The following is a 22506-nucleotide window of genomic DNA, read 5'->3' on the forward strand; positions in this document are numbered from 1 at the left end:
TTTCTGGAAGATGTATTAAACATTATAAAACCCTAAGAAACTATACGTAACTTTAGTGTATACAAATGTTGAGGAGCCAAGTGGACTTCCCGGGTGGACTTACGGCCTTCGTGCGCTCAGGTCTTCAATTTAAATGTGTGTAACGCATTAACTAGTAGTTGAAAACACAGGCAGAAAGACAATTTAATGAGATAATTATGTGTTTTACCTTCCACAATACTTACTGTATTATAAATATATATGTTATTTTATAAAGGCTACGCTATTTTGTTGATGTCTTTTAAAAGCCCGTATAAGTCCGTACGGTAATTGAGCATTGGAGCATTCTAATGTTAATAATTGCAAAACGCTGGCGATAGAGAAAATTAATATAAATATGTGTTTTACCCACTTTACGCAAAACTCATAATATGCTTTGTGTAACACAATAGTTGGATTCAAGTTGGATTATGTTCCCTGCTACCGCAGTTTTAAATTGTAGCAATGTTAAAGTCGATAATCCTCCCATGTTATCCTTTAATAAGATCATACTTCTTAACAATAAAAAAAGGGAAATAAAAGAAGAAAAAAAGAAAACATCAACAACAACAATTGCAAAAAACAGGATCTAAAGCACACCTATGCAAAGCAAAATATATCTATATCTGATATGACAACACGGTCATAGTAAATGTAGCGTCATAACAAATGAGGACGTACTTCAGCTTGTTGACGCATGGGTCTTATTACGACTGCAGTTGCCAGACAATGTCGGGTACTCTTTCCGTGCATGCGAATGCCACCAACATAGGCTGTGCTTTATTTTACCTCTCAATAAAATAATAATAATAATAATAATAAAAAAACACCAACAACAACACCAAAAATTGCACTATCGAAAACAACATCCAAAGCACCCTTACGCAAAGCCAAATAAAAATAGAGTGCTGAATATGCAAGAATATTATACCATATCATGTAAACACGACTGTTCCCGAAATGCTGCATAGCCCTCTATATCTGATATGACAACACAGTCATAGTAAATGTAGCGTCAGAACAAATGAGGACGTACTTCAGCTTGTTGACGCACGGGTCTTAATACGACTGCAGTTGCCAGACAATGCCGGGTACTATTTCCGTGCATGCGAATGATGATTTATTATACCTCTCAAGTCCTCTACGGCAGACTTTCCTGAATATATCTCAATAATATAATTATGTTCAGATATGCCACCTGTAAATGCAATATTCTTATGGGTATTAACAAGTTGAAGTCTGCAACTATGAGAACGGGTTGCCTGGGTCGTTCCTTTTAAAGAGAACTCTACCAGTCGATATTTCTCCCATGTTTTCTTTTAATAAGATCATACTGTTCAACAATAACAAAAATAAAAAATAAAAATAAACACTGTCGAAAACCGCATCTAAAGCACCCTTTTGCAAAACCAAATAAAAAATAGAGTGGTAGATATACAAGAATAATTATACATATCATGTAAACACGACTTTTCACGAAATGCTGCAGAGCCCTCTATATCTGATATGACAACACGGTCATAGTAAATGTAGCGTCATAACAAATGAGGACGTACTTCAGCTTGTTGACGCATGGGTCTTAATACGACTGCAGTTGCCAGACAATGTCGGGTACTATTTCCGTGCATACGAATGCCACCAACAAAGGTTATGGTTTATTATACCTCTCAAGTCCTCTGCGGCAGACTTTCCTGAATATTATTGTTTTCAGATATGCCACTTTTCACAGCCACATTCTTATGCTATTCAGTAGTATTAATCCCGGGTATTAACAAGTTGAAGTCTGCAACTATAAGAACGGGTTGCATGTGGGTCGTTCCTTTTAAAGAGAACTCTACCAGTCGATATTTCTCCCATGTTATCTTTTAATAAGATCAAACTTTTCAACAATAAAAAAAGCACCACCAACAACACCAAAAACTGTCAAAAACAGCATCCAAATGCTTATGCAAAGCTAAATTTAAGAAAAAAATAGAGTGGTGAATATGCAAGCATATTATCATGTAAATACGACTGCTCCCGAAATGCTGCATAGCCCTCTATATCTGATATGACAACACGGTCATAGTAAATGTAGCGTCATAACAAATGAGGACGTACTTCAGCTTGTTGACGCATGGGTCTTAATACGACTGCAGTTGCCAGACAATGTCGGGTACTATTTCCGTGCATGCGAATGCCACCAACATAGGTTGTGCTTTATTTTACCTCTCAAGTCCTCTACGGCAGGCTTTCCAGAATATATCTCAACAATATAATTATGTTCAGATATGCCACCTGTAAGAGCAATATTCTTATGCTATTCAGTAGTACTAACCCCGGGTATTAACAAGTTGAAGTCTGCAACTATGAAAACGGTTTACATGGTTTACATGGGTCGTTCCTTTTAAACAGACCTCTATACCATAAACGTAAAACGTACGAGAGGGACGTGATATCCAACATTTTTACTTGCAATTTTATTGTTGTCCGTAAGCCTACTTATGTTTTAGAAGTTTATTTTCATTGTTTTGTTTAATTTCAAAAATAAAGTCCGTTTAAGCTTTATTGATTCGTTGAAAAAGAAACCCAATGGGTCATGTGCTGCTACTAAATTGAGTGTTTTATTAAAATAAATTTGATATGGGCAAATACAATTTTTATTATCTAAATGTTGCAAAAATGTCCTTTCCCATAGTTTCTTTCATTCATAGGAATGCATGGGACATACGAATGAAAGCAACCATAGGAAAGAGCATAATATATGAGTGGAAACCACGAATCAGCCGTTTATTCCGCGGCCGCTGGTCAATTTTGTTTTATTTCGTGTTTAGAAAATATATATCATAAGCTTTAAAATGGTATATCATTTGACTTCAAACGATATCCAGAAGCCGGGTTATGGTTTGTTGAACTCTGTTCCTTCAAAAAAATTGTACCTCTTTTCGGTTCTCATGTGTCCCTTTTTCCACATTTCTGGTAATACATTTCAAACAGTCGACGAGGTTCAGAAATGTCCTCTCTTTGTTAATTGTTGGTTATATATACCTAGACAAAATACTATACTTTGTTATACACCACTTGAACAGGATTTAGCCAAAGCAAAGAAAGACAAAAACTATTTAAAGATTCTATAGAAATAGGTAGAAGCTTATATTATCCTCTTCAGCAATAGGATTATTGATGGGTTCAAACAGTGTTTGATGAGATGCTTGTCGCAACGAATTGAGATACCTATCAATACGACCTTCACGCACGTTTTACACTGTAACTCAAAATACAATTTGCCGAGTTTAAGGCTCATTTGTAGTGTATTTGCTCATAGCAAACCCATTTTAATAAAAACACTCAAATTAGTAGTAGCATGTATGATTCGCGGCAAAATAGTTCATAACAAGCATATTAAAATTATATTCCACTGTTTAATATAAATTTATACAAATAAATATCCCAGCAAACACAAAAACGTTTTAAAAACGTTTTTATAAGTTATATTTTGGGGCTTTTGGTTTACATAAAAACGTTTTAATAACATTAAAATGTCGGGTTATATAAAGGTCATGAAAATGTTTTAAAACGTTTTCTGTGAAAACACACTACAACATATTTTTAAAATGTTTTCAAAATGTTATTGTAAACTATTTTTGCAAACATTTTTTGCCAAATATTTTGTCAACATTTAAATAACATTATGTTAAAATATTTGCACTCAACACAGAAATGTTCTTAAAATGTTTTTTTGAAAACGTTTTAATAACATTTAAGGGTAGATGCGGTATTGTTGGTCGAAGCAGCCATAAAAAATCGATTTTCATTGTCTAAATCAATACATTATTGAAAAATAACACTTTGATGTTTTGCAAAAGGTCATTCTACAAATCATATGCTTTGAAAAAATGCTTAATTTATTGTTGTTAATGAGTTATGTACTTTTTGCAAAAGTGTTGCTGTTTCAGCCCTCTTTACAACATAACTCAAGAACCACAGGTCCTACAAAAGTATATCTGTGATATTTGAATTCTTCTACACACTCGCTAAGAATTGAGCAATGCAATTTTTGTCAAAGCTCACTACCATTCGCAAGATGCTGTGAACTACCAAATCACAACAGTTCAAGATTGTGTATAGCCTTAAATGTCGGGTTATACAAAGGTCATGAAAACGTTTTTAAAACGTTATTGCAAATATTTTGGAAAACGTTTTTCGCAAAATACTTTTTCAACCCCAAAATAACATTCTGTTTAAAATGTTTTGTATCAAGTTTTCAAAAATGTTTTTGGAATGTTATTAAAACGTTTTATACCATTTATATAACCCAACATTTAAACGTTTTCTCTAAAACACTTTTGTTTGCTAAGCAGTAGATTATCAAAAAATGATTTTTAATGTTATGAAAACGTTTTGCACCCTTAATATACCCTTTATATAACCCGACATTTAAACGTTTTCTGACAACCTTTTATAACCTTTTGCGAATGATGTCCAAAACGTTTTGTGTTTGCTGGGATATTCCCCGACACTATGACGATCTGGGAAAAGTTGGTTTTACAAGCGTCATAAGGTTCATTAATTGTATTATTCGTGTATGTGTCACATTGTCTTATAAATGCTTTGTACATGCCAGTGAAACGGTGATCTAAAAACTAATGAAGAAACGAAATCAAAAGTTGCACTTTGTGTTATAATCAATGAAAGCACAACGCTAGTTTTAATGTGCTAATCAGCGGAAGCACGGCGCTAGTTCTCTTGTTCGCGAACGCTTTGTGTACAAATCAATAGGGCATGCGATGGAGCAAACTGCAACTTTTAAATTGGCATCTTCCTTGGCTTTTTGGATCGTCGTGTCTTTATTTCTTGAACAATTTCAACGAATGAGGTTTTAAATTCGAGAAAAGCTATTGGCTACTGGTTCCAAATACGATATACCTGTCTTTGTGTAGGATATATATACAGGGGGTGAACACAACTGGTACCTTAATTTTTTGGCTTACTGTATACCTGTTATACTAAGTCTTCCTCAGCTGGAAAAGTGGACGCAGGCAGGCATAAAAATGTCATTATAAATATTTCAGAATTTTCAGCCAGGTTTTGGCGGACTGACCAATTTCACACAATAGATCATCACGTGCTTATTCCGCGTCTCATCTCACAGCAGCAAATATTCCCATTAAGCAATCAAGTACAAATATGGAAAATAATGTGCAATCGTAATTTGTATTGCAAGAAACAAATAAAATGGACAATGGCGTAAATGTTTCAAGGTTGAATCAGTTTTTTCAGTTATCTATTGGGTCAAAATATAAAGATACTCCAATTATGACAAAAGAAGTGTCAACATGTTAATTTTGATATAACAATAATTTGAATACATGAAAGTCCATACTTTGGCCAAATTGAGTTAAGCATGTGAAATCCAGCATGTATGATACACATTTGTTTTCTCAAAATCGCTTTCCATGGACTTGGGTGGGTTTTGTATTCAGGTATTCAATTCAAATAATGATAGGTTTGCACAATCTAGGATGTTTCATTACCTTAGGTAACACAGCAAAATAGGTCATTTTTAAAAACTAATTGACCTTGACCTGTTTTGAAACCTTCTTCCTTGGGCAGTACAGTCCGGCCAGGCTAGCTAAACAGACATAAATCAGTGCCTTAACAATAAAAGGTGAGAATCCTGTTGCGAATGCCAACCGCAAATCCCCAAATGTCAGGATTGGACTAAAAATCCCAACCGACGCTAAGCAAAAGCCACGCAGCAAATAATGTGAACAACAAAGAGACGGAATAATGTCACGCAACAAAAGGATTTTAATAAATACTTTTAAAAAAAAATTCTATTATACGCTTGAAAAAATAAATAAATATCACAATGGCAATAACGATTAAATTATCCTGACTAGTCAGATGAACCTAAATAATAAGTATACTCAATTTAATCACTCGCGATAATAAAAAAAAATACCAAGTGCACTTGGAAAGGATACGTTAAATCGTCGTTAGGGACGCACCATTAGATTCTCAGGGGGGAGGCACGGGAGTTTGGGTCAGGCAGAATTTTTTTTCGATTTTTTTTTTTCGCCTCCGAAGGCAGAAATTTACAAAGGCGGAGTATTTATTTTTCAATTTTAATGTATACCTTTATACAAAGTTGGGTTTTTTTTCGTCTCACAAGTGGGCAAAGTTGTTTTTTTCGTCTCACTAGAGTTCCATCACAACGAGCGATGGCAGTTTTGCAATGCGTTGAATCCGTTCACAATGTCACAACACGTAGCTACGCCTAGTTCAACCAACGTTTACATGGAATGAAGAATGTAGACGAAAAACAACAGTTCCCACTTCCAAGTTCAAAAGTAGAGTATACACACATGTACGGCTGTACAAATACAATTAATGAATCCGTGACTAGGATTTGTTTTCAAGTTCATATGATTAACTTCACACAAATTCTATCTGGAAGACTATTTCATATTTCCAAATGAGCCACAGAATTTAACACTGTATTCTTTCTTTAATTGATTAATGAAAGATATGGAACTTCTTTACAACATTTACACATGCTAGATCCATAAAATAGCTTTAAATTCATGAAGTTCATATCTCTACAGCAGGATGATTTAAATTGTCAATCTCGACACAAAATTACATAATATGTTCAGCACCAATTTAATTATGCTATCACACTGTGAAAATCTAAATTTGATTTTCCCGCCAAAACAATAATTTGAATTATCACAAGCAAAGCTTTCTTTAAATAACATATTCATCATTAAATTCACTTGATAATTTACAAACAATATTATTTTACTTACACGAGCATTGTCTTAAACCAGCATGGTTCTTGGAAAAGTCAAAATGTCAGCTACAACCACGACGACCATTTTGAACTTCACTAAACTCGACTCAAACACAAGGCACAAATTAGCTTCTATTGCTGATTCTAACTTCCATAAAGACCTGGTACATATCTTTCTGTATGAAGCATCGCACACTGGTAAAGCCTTTTTAGCCATACAGTTAGTACAGAGAAATATCCATCATGCTGAATAAAACAGCATTTCACTTTCCTCAGTGAAATGGGCAGCAGATCTGATCTCAATCAGATGTTAAAATTGAATGCCAATCCAGGTCTGACCACTACATTATACAATACACACTCCACATTTAGATTGCAAGCTTCAGTGCACATACCTGCAACTAGATTTAAGGGACCATGTCATTTAGGTGAATTACCCAGAAAACAATCCACTTTTATTTTAAGGGATCACCTCCAATTATGACACCAAGCATCCCGTTTTGCATACAATGCACTAGTTAACAGTGCAGAACATTTGATTTATCATAAAATAAGAAGTGTCGGAGATTGCGCAAGCTGTGAATCAAAAGGGGTAGTGATCAATGAAATAGCAATGATTGGGTAGATATCGTCAGCCGGCTACCCTAATTTCCGAAGTCAATTTTCTAATTTTGAGAACAAAATACAAAATATGGTTCAAGCATGCATTTAAACATATTTGTGATGCGATCAAGCAAAATCAGTCGGAACTCGGAAATATAAAATTTTCAGTTTCTTATCGTATAGGAAAAAGCATTTACAGAGCTGCATTTTGCAGAAATCCCCATTGAAATTGAAAAAACCAGTTCCAAAGATATGAGCAATTAAAGAGTTTCCAAAACAAAAGAAAACAAAAGGAAATATTTCCTTTCTATGGCTATATCTCAAAATCAATATTTCCGAGTTCCGACTGATTTTGCTTGATCGCATCACATTTATTCACCAATCTTGCACGAGAACAAATACAGTCTAAACGCAGGACAACCGATTCTTTTGTTCTGCTTAGTCGCGCTAAAAGTCGATCGATACATGTTAAAATCAGCACAATTCCGAGATGCACCTTTTTGCTATGAAATTTATTTTCTCGGTCAAATATAAAGCAAATTTTTTTTTTTCTTCAGTAATGTCAAATAAAAACATAGTGCTTGGATGAACATTTTTTTTTAAAATCCTGGTGTTAAAATTAAGCATCAAATTGTGTCTTTTAGTGTGATATTTTTGATTTTTATAGGCCTTTAGTTCGCCCGTGAGCTTTTTACAGAATTCATTTTTAGCGTCTCAAACTAATATAGTTTGCTAAAGAAAGATATTTCCCACCTCTGTAAAGCACATCGTGTGGGTCTATATATTATAGTTTTGTCAGAATTTCCGTTTTGATTCCATAATTTTTGACTACCAGCTGAAATATTTTCAAATCCACGCGTGAAATCTTCGGCTAATACTAGCATTGTGGATCGATATCTCTGGGTGCCCGGCCTGGATAGAGTGTTGCCAGAACTTCAATATAGCAAAGAAATTACCTGGTGTTTCAATTGTCATGAAGGTGACTGGGTATATGCCTTTAGTTTGTGTTTGTTTGAAATTGCTTAAACCCACCGAAAGTCATAATGAAGCAGCCAAAACAATACAAGGTTAAACATGGAAGTTTTTAACAACCTATTATAATGACCTAAAGGAAAAATCATTTATGGCAACAATGAGCCTTGCATTGTAAGTCATGGTTAAAATGTGTTGAGTACCCACCCCACCCCCATAGGCCTACATAATATTACATACCGGTACCTTATAATATTTATATAGCACGGCTATAGCTATACATTTATAAAGTAGGTCCTATAGCGCTAAATTATGACAAATATGCCTACACAAACCCGAACGCAAGTCTGAAGGGTGTAATGAAAATGCCAACCCGCGATGCCCGATGGGGTCATTCAAAATTCACCTGGAGATAGGAGGGACAGAAAATTAAAATCCCTCTAATAACACGCGAATTTTTCTAGGTTTGGACAGTGGATTTTCCCATGGACCTCATCCTAGGTAAATAAACAAACAAACAAACAAACAAACAAACAGACAAAATGGTTTTCATAATCATGGAATCCATAGCCCCTATAAATTGAAATTGCAGGCTATCACGGGAGCAAATTTCCAAAATTCACCTCATATACCAGAATTGGGGATTTGGGCTACCAAATCGCTGGTCAGGCAATCCTGGTTTTCAATGGAAAAGGGACCTGGTTGACAACAATTGAAATATCGATTAATTCAGCTGGTTGCTCTCGAGATAAAGTACTGATTTTGACATTTTCGGAGGATGAAGGAAAAGGGTAAAATAAAACGGAAATTCTGACAAAACTATAATATATAGACCCACACGATGTGCTTTACAGAGGTGGGAAATATCTTTCTTTAGCAAACTATATTAGTTTGAGACGCTAAAAATGAATTCTGTAAAAAGCTCACGGGCGAACTAAAGGCCTATAAAAATCAAAAATATCACACTAAAAGACACAATTTGATGCTTAATTTTAACACCAGGATTTTTAAAAAAAATGTTCATCCAAGCACTATGTTTTTATTTGACATTACTGAAGAAAAAAAATTTTTGCTTTATATTTGACCGAGAAAATAAATTTCATAGCAAAAAGGTGCATCTCGGAATTGTGCTGATTTTAACATGTATCGATCGACTTTTAGCGCGACTAAGCAGAACAAAAGAATCGGTTGTCCTGCGTTTAGACTGAATAATACTGATATAAATGAAAGGGAATAATCCGAAATAATTAGGGTAATTACGTAACTGATGCACAATTTGTTCGCATTTGAAGAACAAAACGTGGTCGCATTTGACTGTCATCAGTGGGCTTATGATCGGATACACTACTTTGCTTTGTATGTAATTGGTTTGAAAATTATGGCATTTGTCATTTATACCATGTATTTTTGAAGTTGTGAAATAAATGTTTCTTGAATTGAAATGTTCTTTGTTCTCAAAATGACAAAAAAATGACTTAGGCAATATTTAGCGTAGCAGGCTGACGGTATGTTGTAATAGAATCATTCGGATTGTCAATAAGAACTTTTTGATCCATTTCTGTTTTTGATGACATACCTTGTTAGAATTTTCATTACGCAGCACTACATCAGACAGGCAAATAGATAAATATTAGAAACGAGAACGATAAGAAAAACAATTTGGATTAGGCGACGAGGGCAAAACACTATGAACAGAGATACAGGGAACTATATATTTTCTTATCGAATATTTTCGACCAACTTCTGGCGCCATCAACGGCAGCAACTTCAGGAAAGAAGAATAAGGTTGCCAGCCTGATGAAGTTCTCCGTAGCAACATGAAACTGTAACAAGGTATGTCATCAAAAATGGATTTGATAGTATGAATTCCCATCAAACAGTGGACAGAAAGTTTAAAAATCAGTTTTAATTGCATATTTAGGGTAAGGTTTCATGATGTATGAAATAAAATTGACATGGAAAATCAAATTTGTTTATTTTGTAAGAAATATGCTGTGCAAGTTGGAGTCCTTGCATTATCCCCTATATTAATTGTATGTATTATTATCATTACTTTTTAAAGATACAATGCAAAACGATCTCTGAATGTTCACACTTAGGGTGACCCTTCTTGCCCCCCCATGTTCGGTTTATAGAAGGAAATAAAAACGCTTTGATAACAGTCAGAAACATTTTGAAACCTCACTGCACACTTTAAAACTAACATAATGATGAATTAAAGTTTTAACTTCAACACTACACTATTTTTCGCTCACCTGGAACGTTTTCACTAGTCCGACTAGCGTCTTAAGTGTTGACCAAATAGTTTGCAAACATGTCTGGCATAAAAAATATTTTACAGTAGCATTTTCACAACATTTTTATAAAGCTGATGTAGTATGCTTTTCATATTAAATGTTTTACAAACGTGTTTATGACCTTAAAATTATCAGACATTTAACGTTCTTATGTTTGACAACGACCAAAACACGTTCATGACGTTTATAACGTTTTAAAAACATTTGTGTTGGGACATCTTCTTGTTTGGTATTATTGCATGTCCTGGAATCAGTCTTTTCTTCAAGTAACACGTAGAGTATAAACATCTCAAAAAAAGTAACTAACCCCCCTTAAATAATGCCCATTATTCAAAAACGTGCGATTGCATTACAAATCTGTAAAGTGCATTGGAAGCAGAATTTATTTCTGCACATTTTTACACCTCATTTGTAGCAATTGATTAAATATTGACGTCACAGCGTACATTTAAATCAACGTTACCCAAGATATGAAGTTGCAGTGAATTCTATTGATTTGTATTCAGTATAATGTAAGGAAATCTGTGTAATGATGTCTGAGTGTTGATATTGTATGTAATTGCAACTTTCAAATCTGAACATTAAACTACCCGCTGTTTTGTTGATTTCTGGGCTATTGTATCAAATGAGGTGTCAAAATGCGCAGAAATAAATTCTACTTCCAACGCATTTTACAGATTTGTAATACAATAGCCATTATTTAAGGGGAAGCTGCACTGAAAAAAGTGATTTTCTAAAGCATTTGACCAGTGCACTTGTGAATTGGTGGGAATGTGTATGCTGATCAAACTTAGCGATTCCAGCCATAAAAATGATCGTCATTATAACGGTTACCATGGTAACGGCGGCCATGTTGGATTTTCACATGATGTCGTTGCGCGCCATTTTTCTCAGTCGTTCTTTGGTATTTTTTTCTGAAATTTGTTTTATTTGACAAATTTAGGTCTTATTAAAATTGGTAAATTTGCGCATTTTGGCGGAAAATTTACGAAAACGGGTCGTTTCCATGGTTACCAGATGTTTTTCAAAATTTCCTTCTGTAAATTTTTAGATACAGGTATGTCCAACATACCTGCCAAATATAAGCTCAGACAGATGCACCATTACCAAGAAAAGTGACGCGCAAGGCAAAAAATGACGCGAAACGACATCTGGCAGAAAATGACATTTTAAGTCTAGAAACACTTAATATGTTAATTAGGCAGCAATTAAGCATATCAAATATTATAAAATCATGGTTCTGTCAACAATAACATTTATACTAATTATTAGCACTCTTTATATGCAATAAACATAGGCCTAGGCCTATTACATTATTCAGAAATTAATTTTTATCCAGAAATTCCTTAAATATCGCCCCTTGAAAACAATACAATACATAAGAAATTCATTACGTGTATTAGTATAGGACATAATTCAATTCGCGACTTTTTCGCATTACGTTGTTCCCTTTGATTACTTGCAACTTCTGAACCAAATGTCCGATTTGAATCAAATAAAAAGCAAATAAATGCCCAAATTCTATAGATGTTTAATTTAGAAAAAACATAAAAAGACAAAAATACCCCTATTTCACAATAATCCTGGTGCAGCTTCTCCTTAAAGGGGGTTAGTTACTTTTTTTGAGATGTTTACTTGTAATAAATATTGTATTATACTGCTTTGTTACTTAAATGGCAAGCAATATACAAACTGGTTGACACATATATTTCAACATCACAGTCTGCTTTAACATTATGTTTAACAATCTCATCACATTGTCTTATTCTACTTGTGGAAACTAATTTCCGTAACAACTCGCAGTGTTTATTACTTGTACGATAAAGTCAACGTAAATCTAATGGGTTTTTTATTATAACACTTTCTGGCATTATTTAGAGTGCTACGATCGTGATAGTTTTCTAGAAATGCTGTGGATTATGAGGCCATAATAATAAAAGTAAAATTTATTTTTAGTGAAATACTGTTGCCGCAGCTTCTATTCTGTGCGTATTTGGGCCAATGGTTTTTATATAAATTTATATAATTAGTTCATAGTTTGTAATTCATGAAAGAATATTGGAACAGTAACTTAATCTACTTGGTTGGATTGATATAAGGGCATCGTAGGTACTTGGTTTTTAAAAAAAGAAACAAAAACAATGAAATATTCAAACAAAACAAAACAATAGAAGGGATTGGTGTAAACCTAATGTCGTTGGGAAGGAGAAACCTGATGATCTGGTCCATGGGGGCCAAAGGCGGAAAATTTGAAACTAAGATAACTTCATAACTTTAGAACCAAGTATGCTAGACCTTTGGTGTTTTCAGTTAATGATTGCCTATTGTATGTGTAATGTAATAATTACAGTAACTCAATTTTCAAAAATGCCTCCTTTGGCCCCCATGGACCAGATCGTGTCACATATGTGTCTTTGACCCCTGAACATGTTTAAAGAAAAAAAATCATAATGTTAACCTCTTGGCATTTTAGTTTCAAACATGTTCAAGGGCCACAAGTACATAGATTTTCCCTGCCAAACGACGATAAGCGGATAGAACCATGCCTATGCCATATCTTTCTCAAAAGCAGTTGCAGGAACCGCTTTAATTTCTTGGTTAAACATTTTTTAAAGCGTTACATCATATTCTACTAATCGTAAAGACAACCTACATACACCTTAAAAGTAGGGTGTTTTTGAAAGTGTATGTAACACCCCACTTCAGTACGCGATCTCTCCAAACAAGTGTTTTTTCATTAAAATAAACTTTCTAATTTCAAAATGCCCGCTTCAATGGTAAATTGCATGGCGTCATTTTACGTATCACTTCTCACAGCTTCTCACTAGTAGCAGCGATGTTTCAATTATAACTGCCTATTGACCGGTGTTACGATATAGAGAGACCGAAGGCCGAAATTACCCTTTACCCACGTTCTTTAAAGTATGCACGATTAATAGAGTGATCCATATTATATTCCAAGCTCTAGGGGGGGTACTAGGTACTAGCACTCAGATGTTAGGAATTTTGACTCGGCTACATTTGAGAATGCTGACATAAAATGCTGAATAAAATAAAATAAAATAAAATCAATGTTAACTAGGCTATAACCATATAAGGAAAGTTAACAAGGCTACAGCAATGCTAGGAAGGTTGACTAGGTTTTGGCTTTGTACTAACTTTCCACAGGTCTGAAAAGACAAAACAAATCAAATTAAATGTCATCACGGTATCACACTGCTCATTTCATTTAGCTCACATGCCGGAAATATTCATTTTATTGCTATTTTTATTTAATTATTAGGATAGTTAACAGGAAAAAGCTTATTTTGACGGCCATTTTGGATTACATCTTAGATTGGAAATATACAAATGAAACACATTCTGTGCAAATTTATTTTTGTTGATTAGAAACATTCATTCCATTGATAATACTTTATTATTATATCATTTTCATGTTGCTCTAGTGTATGTCAATGGAAATAGGCTATTCGAGGGTTGGTCAATAAGTCCTCGCAACTACTATATATCTCCGCTCAAGCATGACTTTGATGACTGTTACTTATCATAAATACAAGTTTGTGCCTTTGTATTTTTAATTACACGTTCCTTAATTACATTTCAAATTTCCCGCCAATGTTGACAATTGTCAGTGCATATATAGCAGTGACTTTATGCAAATGAGGTTACGTAATTCAAGGTACTCTAATAGAAACTTTTTATGTGTTTTGAAAGACAAAGGTACAAACATGTATTTATGATAAGTAACTGTCATCAAAGTCATGCTTAAGCAGAAATATATAGTAGTTGCGAGGACTTATTGACCAACCCTCGTATTTGGACGATATCTTCAATTGAAAATATGCGAATGAAACAACATGAGCACATTATTTATGTTGATTAGAAACATTAATTGCATTGATATTTTTTCCTCACTAGATCATTTGTATGTTGATATAGTGTGTTTTCGTGGAAAATTCATATTTGGCGGCCATTTTGGACGCCATATTTAATTATACTTGAACTGAATGTCTTACAAAAACTTTTTCTGACTGTCTTGGTATATATAACATGAAAATGCAAAGTAAATTTCTAAAAGAGTCATGTACACGAACCACGCCCAGCCTAGAGTAATAGCATTGGATTAGACAATCCTAAAAAAATACAAAATCATGATGATTATGAACATTAAAATAGGTTATAGAATGCCCACTTGTTTGAGTGCCCATTACTTTGAGCACATTCAACTTGAAATAATAAAAATCATATGAACGTGTGAATGCGGTATGATAATTGAAAGAAATATGTGACCGTCCACCACAAATGAGCTCTGATGTCGGCAGAGCTTAATTTGAGATCTGATGGCCCATTAAACTTCTTAAAAAACAATAGAAAACAAAGGATTATCCACCTATTTTACTGATTGTTTACTACCTTGCAAACAAGCATCAGGGACATGTAATATATCATTATAAAGCTTTTTTTGAGGAGAACTTGCCTTTCTTATATCTCAAAAAGTATAAGCATTAATATTTGAGAATTTTTAGTCAGTTTTAGTATTGGAGCCAATTTCGGCGGCCATTTTAGGTGCTATCACAGAAGGACACTGATGGCTGGGATGCATTTCCCCTTTATCTTATCTTAGAAATATATTAGGCCCTAAATCAAGGCAAAAAGTTATAATTTGGTTCAGAAAATCCCGTTATATGATAACTTATAGTCTTTTTTTCAGTATTTGGCGGCCATTTTGGGCGCCATTTTGAAAATATACTAACTGTTGGGAATTATTTTTCTTTATATCAACTTGAGTTTATGCTGTGCTCTTTAATTTAAGCTAAAAAGGTTAGTTTGATTCAGAAATAGTATTCATATATGGTCATTTATAGTGATAACCTGCATTTGGCGGTCATTTTGGGCGCCATTTTGAAAATACACTGACTTTTGGGACATTTTATCCTTTATATCAACTTGAGTTTATGCTGGGCTCTTTAATTAAGCTAAAAATGTTAGTTTGGTTCAGAAATAGTATTCATATATGGTCATTTATAGTGATAACCTGCATTTAGGGGCCATTTTTGGCGCCATTTTGAAAAAAATACACGCCATCTTGGAAAAATCCACTTGGGGCCAGTTTATATTTTTGGGAACATCCTGATTATGTTAGGGGTCATCTCAGTAACCTTAACAAGTTGGTTTGGTTTAGTCCTGGGGGATGCACAGGACGTGCCTCTAGCTCCTCGAGTATATGTTATGTTAAAATATGCTAATCACAATGTAAAAACGAATAAAAACTCTGCAAAGTTGCATAAAATGCACACGGGTGCCTACGATGCCATAAAATTACAATCTCTGTAAAAATATACCTAGCTGCCGCTCGATCAGCGGTTTTCTAATACCGTAAACGTTCGCCTAATGGCGCAACTGGGCTCCTTTACCTTGGGGTAAATTTCATGTAGAAATATACAGCTCCCTCCTCTAAAAATCCCAATAAGAATTAAGGGTATGTGCCCTTGTTTGCTGGTTGTATTTTTAATGGGAGGGCAATTTTAGTTGTTCAAGCATTTCTGAAGCAACAACAAGGTCATGAGGGTCACCTGAGGTTCATATATAGTATACACATGCGTGACCAAAAAAAATAACACGCAAAAAAGATTCTTAAATGAATCTCACCAATGGCGTTTTAGGTGGTCAAAAACCCTAGTTCAAGAGCGACTACAGATTTTAAAAGCCTAAAAGGGTTGTACCCTTTTGAGCAAAAACACCCCTATACAGGAATTTAGCGCATTTTAACAACAAATAAGCAGGATTTTAATCTGAAAAGTGAAAGATACCACCAATACATGCAGGCTTTTAAAAGAACACACCCTTTATATGTCTTTTATCATTTTCCAATATTTGTAATGTTTGGGTGATGCTCCTGATGCAAATCAGTCAAGTAAACATGATTTGCGAAGTAGCGGGATCAATAAAATGACTCCTATTAAACGCATAAGCTGTCGTTTCTGACCCTCTAAACGCAATTCCTGCGATTCATTCTCTGAGGTATCACATATGTGACTGGACACTACGAATCAGCCGTAAAGTTGGCCCGGTCAATTTTGTTTTATTTCGTGTTTAGAAAATATATATCATAAGCTTTAAAATAGTATTATATATCGTTTAACTTCAAACGATATCCAGAAGCGGGGTTATGGTTTGTTGAACTCTGCTCCTTCAACAGAATGGTACATTTTTTCGGTTCTACATGTGTCTCTTTTTCCACATTGCTTGTAATAAAGTCATAATTGGCGGTCATTTCAAATCATCCCTAAGTCAACGAGGTTCAGGAATGTCCTCTCATTGTCATTGTTGGTTATACATACCTAGACAAAATACAATGCAATTGTAACTCACCACTTGAACAGGATTTAGCCAAAGCAAACAAAGACCAGATCTATTTAAAGATTCTATATGTAGAAGATTATTATCCTCTTCAGCAATAGGATTATTGATTGGTTTAAACGCTATCAAATGAGAAACATGTCGCGCGCCTAATTGAGACACCTATGAATATAAAGACCTTCACACAAATTTTACACTGTATCTCAGAATACAATTTGTCGAGTTTACGGCTCATTCGTAGTGTCCACTCACATATTGTTAACCTAAAGGTGTGAACACATTCTTTGAGAGATTGGTTGGTTGATATTTTTAACTCGTACCCAACAGGACTGAGCGTTTACTTCATAATTTTCTTCCATTCTTAAAATGCAACACATGTGTATGGCCCCATTGGAACGGTCCGAACATGGGTCTACTTGAACATTCTCAATTATCTCAGTGACGCGTGAACAGATTTTGATGATTTGTGCAACATTTTAAAGAAGAGTACGTCGTATTTCGTGTATCTATAAAAAAAGTTTTGACTTTACTGCCGACATTTTAAGCTAAGTCCCCTGATCCATAACGCCTATTTTTATTGAGACACCCTGTATAAATACCATAATTAAGCCCACTAAATGAATTTACTTGAGTTTACTTTAGTTGCCACCATTATGTTTTGAAATGAGTGCAGATAATCTTAGTGCCATTTAGCACATTGAATTAAAGTTATCTTAGAAAATGCGTTTACGGGACGGATATTTTCTCCTCATATGAAGTTTCCAAATTCCCTAAAAACTGTAGTCTTTGGGAAATTTCATGTATATAATTATTCAAAACAAAAGGTCAAAATGTTCATATGATGGTTCGGCTTTTCATAACAGTTACATACACTTTACGTACGTAATATTATATGTATACAGTTTACTTCAAATGTCAAAAATGTCAATTTTTGTAAATAATTTGCCATAAAATCAAAATAATTAGTAAGTTATTCAGAATACAATTTTGGTGTGCCTGATGTGCTCTCAGGTCCCACAAAAATACTGTGCAAATGTGGGTGATCACATGACCGATCCCTTAACGCAGTAAATGTCAACACATCTTACAACAAACCTTCTTTTAGAGAATAAACGATATAGTCGGATAGAACTTGCTTATGAGTGTAATGTTGGGCATGACTAACATGTTTTGCTTTAATATTGATATATAAGGTATAATGAATAAGAATATCGGATGCTTAGTAGGCACCTTTGAGCATTCCGAGAATTTCAGGGTAAACGTTTACACAGGGGTCCAATTTTATTAAAACATATTACAAAATATTCTCCATATTGCAATAATTCAGAAAATATATAGTTTAACCTACCTACGACTAATCAGTCTGGAGTTATTGGCGAAAAGGTCAAAGGTTGGAATTTGGGATCCATAGGGGTCAAACACAGAAAAGTTCCCGAATTTTAACGAAAATGGTCTTAAAATGTTTGTACTGCTATAATCATTCAGAAACGAAATAGTTGCACTATCTACGATGTGTCGTTACTATGATTACACACCAAAAAGAGTTACTGCCCATTGAGTCCAATTGAGGTTGACGTATTTTTCCGTGTTACCTAAGTAACGAACTTTCGTACATGGTGAAAACTACTCTTTTTCTGAATTATTATAACCAGGCAAACATTTTGAGACCATTTTGATAAAAATTGGATAAACATTATGTGTCTGACCCCTATGGAGCCCAAATTTAAACCTTTGACCTTTTTGTTAGTAACTCCAGACTGACAAAATAGGCCTGTACATGTATAATATTAGTAAATCACCCAACTGAATGAAAACGTAGTTACGCGGAGAAGAGTTAAATTAACATGTACAATAACAACATAATGCCCCAAAAGATTTGTCTTTGAAATATCACCAATTTGGGGAAAAAACTTCCTAAAATTTAGAACAAACATGAACATTCCAAAATACATATATCTTCCAACTCAGCGGCCCGGTCATTACATGGCGTTGTGATTTGGGGCAAGTTACCCCAATGATTAAAAATTGACAATTTTTGCCCTAAACGTGCACATTCGTGTGCGCTATGCGCATATTCATTACACTTTGCGGCATATTTCAACAGTTTAGCTTCAAAATGGCACATTTTGTCGCGCGCTTCCCGCGCATTTGTAAAATAAACTTATTCTGTCGCTAAAAGGTGTTTTATTTACTATACTCCAAGAGAATTTTTTTTCTAACCATCATGCAGTTATTGTTAACTACATGTATGCACACAACACAGGGGCACTCACATATGTAATTGACCCGTACTAGTAGCGCTGTGCTGTGGGTATAGGAGATGAACTAGTTAGCGTCATATATCAAAAAGTATAAAAGCTCTGATTTTTTTACTTGCTCTATGTTTCAATTACTTATTCTTTTCAAGATATCTGAATTTTTAATTCGGTACAAGCTTTAATAACGGGGGAGCATGCATTTGTATGAGAAAGGAAATCTACCATCTCATCCAAACTCCCGTGTTAATCCAATGCACATTTTGCTTCACCGGGCCGCCCTGACTTGGTCGCGTTTGGAAGAGGAAGAGGAGTGCCACCAAACCGTTATAGGTACAAATTTAGTACTTTCTGTCAATCAAGTATGGTTTATTGTCTACATGTCAATCTTTAAATTATTAGCATAGTCCTTATAATAACGGTGGAGCGCCTTGATGAGTAAATGATAGTAAACCAGTGAAAAATCCCCAAAACTCAGTTAGTAGAGCTCCACCCGTACATGTCAATAGCGTCATTAATATTTGATTAGTCGACCGCAGCGGACAATTCGATCGCTCATTGGATTAATAATTATCACGTGGTAAGAAATGTGCATTGGACAATCGATTACTATAATGGTTTAGTACTGTATATTTCGGTTTAATCTTCACTAAGCGGGTTTATGGCTGAAAAGGTCACGGTGAATTTGCCGTGGACAAAACTGCACTGTGCCCCATGTCAAAAAGAAATCTACGCCACTGGTAACTCGCGCATTCCCTCTCCAGTTACCTGTACCTCAAGTTTGCCCATATGTGACCGTACTCCGTGAATTAGCCGTAATGTCCGCCCGGTCAATTTTGTTTTATTTCGTATTTAGAAAATATATATCATAAGCTTTAAAATGGTATATCATTTGACTTCAAACGATATCCAGAAGCGGGGTTAGGGTTTGTTGAACTTTGCTCCTTCAACAAAAATGGTATACCTTTTTCGGTTCTACGTGTGTCTCTTTTCCTACATTGCTGGTAATATATGAATATCAAACAGTCATAATTGGCGGTCATTTCAAATAATTCCCAAGTTAATGAGGTTCAGGAATGTCCTCTCATTGTTAATTGTTGGTTATACATACCTAGACAAAATACAATGTTTTGTAACTCACCACTTGATTAGGATTTAGCCAAAGCAAACAAAGGTTAGAGATATTTAAGAATTCTATAGACATAGGTAGCTTATTATACTCTTCAACAAAAGGATCATTGATTGGTTTAAAATTTGTTTGACTAGCCCTATCAAAATGAGATACTTCTAGCACTAACTTCTGTAGCTATGAATACAACCTCCATGCACATTTTATACTGTAACTCAGAATACAATTTAGGGCATTTACGCGGGCTCATTCGTGGTGTACGATCACATTATGCAGATGACTCTTTGTCACTAAAAGGCGAATAATAATACTGCTTGCCTTTTATGCAAAATGATTAACGCACAGATTTCAACATCACAGTCTACTTTCACAATCTCATCTTATTCTACTTGTGGAAACTAATTTCCGTAACAACTCGCAGTGTGTATTACTTGTACGATAAAGTCAACGTAAATCTAATGGGTTTTTGATTATAACACTTTCTGGCATTATTTGAAGTGCTACAAACGTGATAGATATAGCTAAGGCTATAATACTAAAAGTAAAAAAGAATATTGTTTTATTTGAAATAATGCGGACACAGTTACCGCAGTGGATATCTCGGGATAATTTTGGCGAATTTATTCAAACATTTTTGCTTGACAAATACATTAAATGAGTACTCACGACGTAAGCTTTCGACATCGGGGCTGATGGCTTGATCACAAGTGACTTGGTCCATTTTTATCAAAATTTCCCGTTTATTTTTTGGGTTTTTTAGCAGTGGATCGTATACGTGCGCGTCGACAGGAACGACACCTTCGTCGCGGTTGATTGCTTTGCCCCCTTTTTTACGAATGTAGATTGCTTCACTGATTCTTCTGCTGAATGTATTTAAGTCCTTATCGAGGATTGTTGCCCCTTCCCATTCTATGATATGATTGTCTTAAGCTATATAGTCTGTAATGGCTGATTTGTGCTGTTCTGAGGTTGATTTTTTTCTGTTTGCTTGTGAACTTTCTTGCTGCAAATGTTTCAAGGTCCTTTTTATATGTTTTATGTGACATCTTTTAGTCTTGTTCCGAACTGTCGCCCAGTCTCCCGACTTGTCGCATCCTTTACAAGGAATGCTATACACCACGTCTGCTCAATATCTTTTTTTTCTTTCGGGTTGACCAGTAGACAATTAAAAGCGTGTTGGTCATGTTGGTGGGTCTCATGGTTGTGGCGACATTGTGCTTATTGAAAATTCGTTGAAGTTTTTCCGACTACCATGATACCTTTATATGGTATGTTTTCCTTCTTTTACTCTCTCGCTTTCGGTTGTTTGCCATTCATTTGCTTCTTTTTCTGCTTCTTCTTCTTCTTCTCCTCTTTTTTTATATCTTCTTCCTCTGTAACTATGTTTTCCATTATCCGTCAATGTCCGGATGACCCCAAGTTTTTGTTGCCAGGGGTGCTGTAACTGGAAATTCAAATACTGATCCGTGTATGTTTTAGCGGTATACCAGTAGCTTCACGGAACCGTCTTCTTTGCGTAAGATTAACGTGTCCAGGAACGGGATATTGCCCGTATCTTCTTCCTCAAAGGTAAATTTGATGTTATCAATAGGATCAACAGAATCAAGGTGGTCTGTGAGGTTTTGGGTACTGTGTCTCTGTATGATCTCCAAAACATCATCGACGTATCTTTTCCACATCTTCGGTTTGCAGTCTATTGTGCTGTAGTTATTGCTTCTTTCTCTTTTGCCACTCCATAAACAAGTTGGCGACGATTGCACCTACTGTTCTATTGCACTACCATGTCACTTGTGATCAAGTCATCAGCCCCGTTGACGAAAGTCGTGAGTACTCATTTAACGCATTATGGCGAATTCATTTTTTAAATGATAGGTTAATAGCTGTAAATTCATTACAAACGTAAATAAACTAAATCTATATACTATCTTGAATTAAGAAATTGTTTTTCAAGGAAAGAACTAAAGGACCAAAAAGCTGTTATATTGTAAAAAAAATGCAATTTGGCGTGTCTGATTGGCTCTCAGGTCCCACAAAAATACTGTGCAAACGTTGCTATCCGATCCCTTGGTGTTTTTGCGTTTGGTTTTGTAATACTGA

At 34.9% G+C, this 22506-nt stretch overlaps 1 protein-coding gene across 1 annotated transcript in view; it reads right to left on the minus strand.

Annotated features, from left to right (window-relative positions):
* Positions 1–21801, minus strand: part of LOC140162053 (proton-coupled zinc antiporter SLC30A2-like) — a 48342-nt gene extending 26541 nt beyond the window's left edge. The window contains exon 1 of the mRNA XM_072185343.1: positions 21698–21801. Within this exon, the coding sequence (XP_072041444.1) occupies positions 21698–21801 (104 nt within the window). The remainder of the gene's footprint in view (positions 1–21697) is intronic.
* Between the last annotated feature and the right edge of the window lie 705 nt (positions 21802–22506).

The sequence above is a fragment of the Amphiura filiformis genome, chromosome 10, assembly GCF_039555335.1.
Source record: "Amphiura filiformis chromosome 10, Afil_fr2py, whole genome shotgun sequence".
In the NCBI taxonomy this organism is placed as follows: Eukaryota; Metazoa; Echinodermata; class Ophiuroidea; order Amphilepidida; family Amphiuridae; genus Amphiura; species Amphiura filiformis.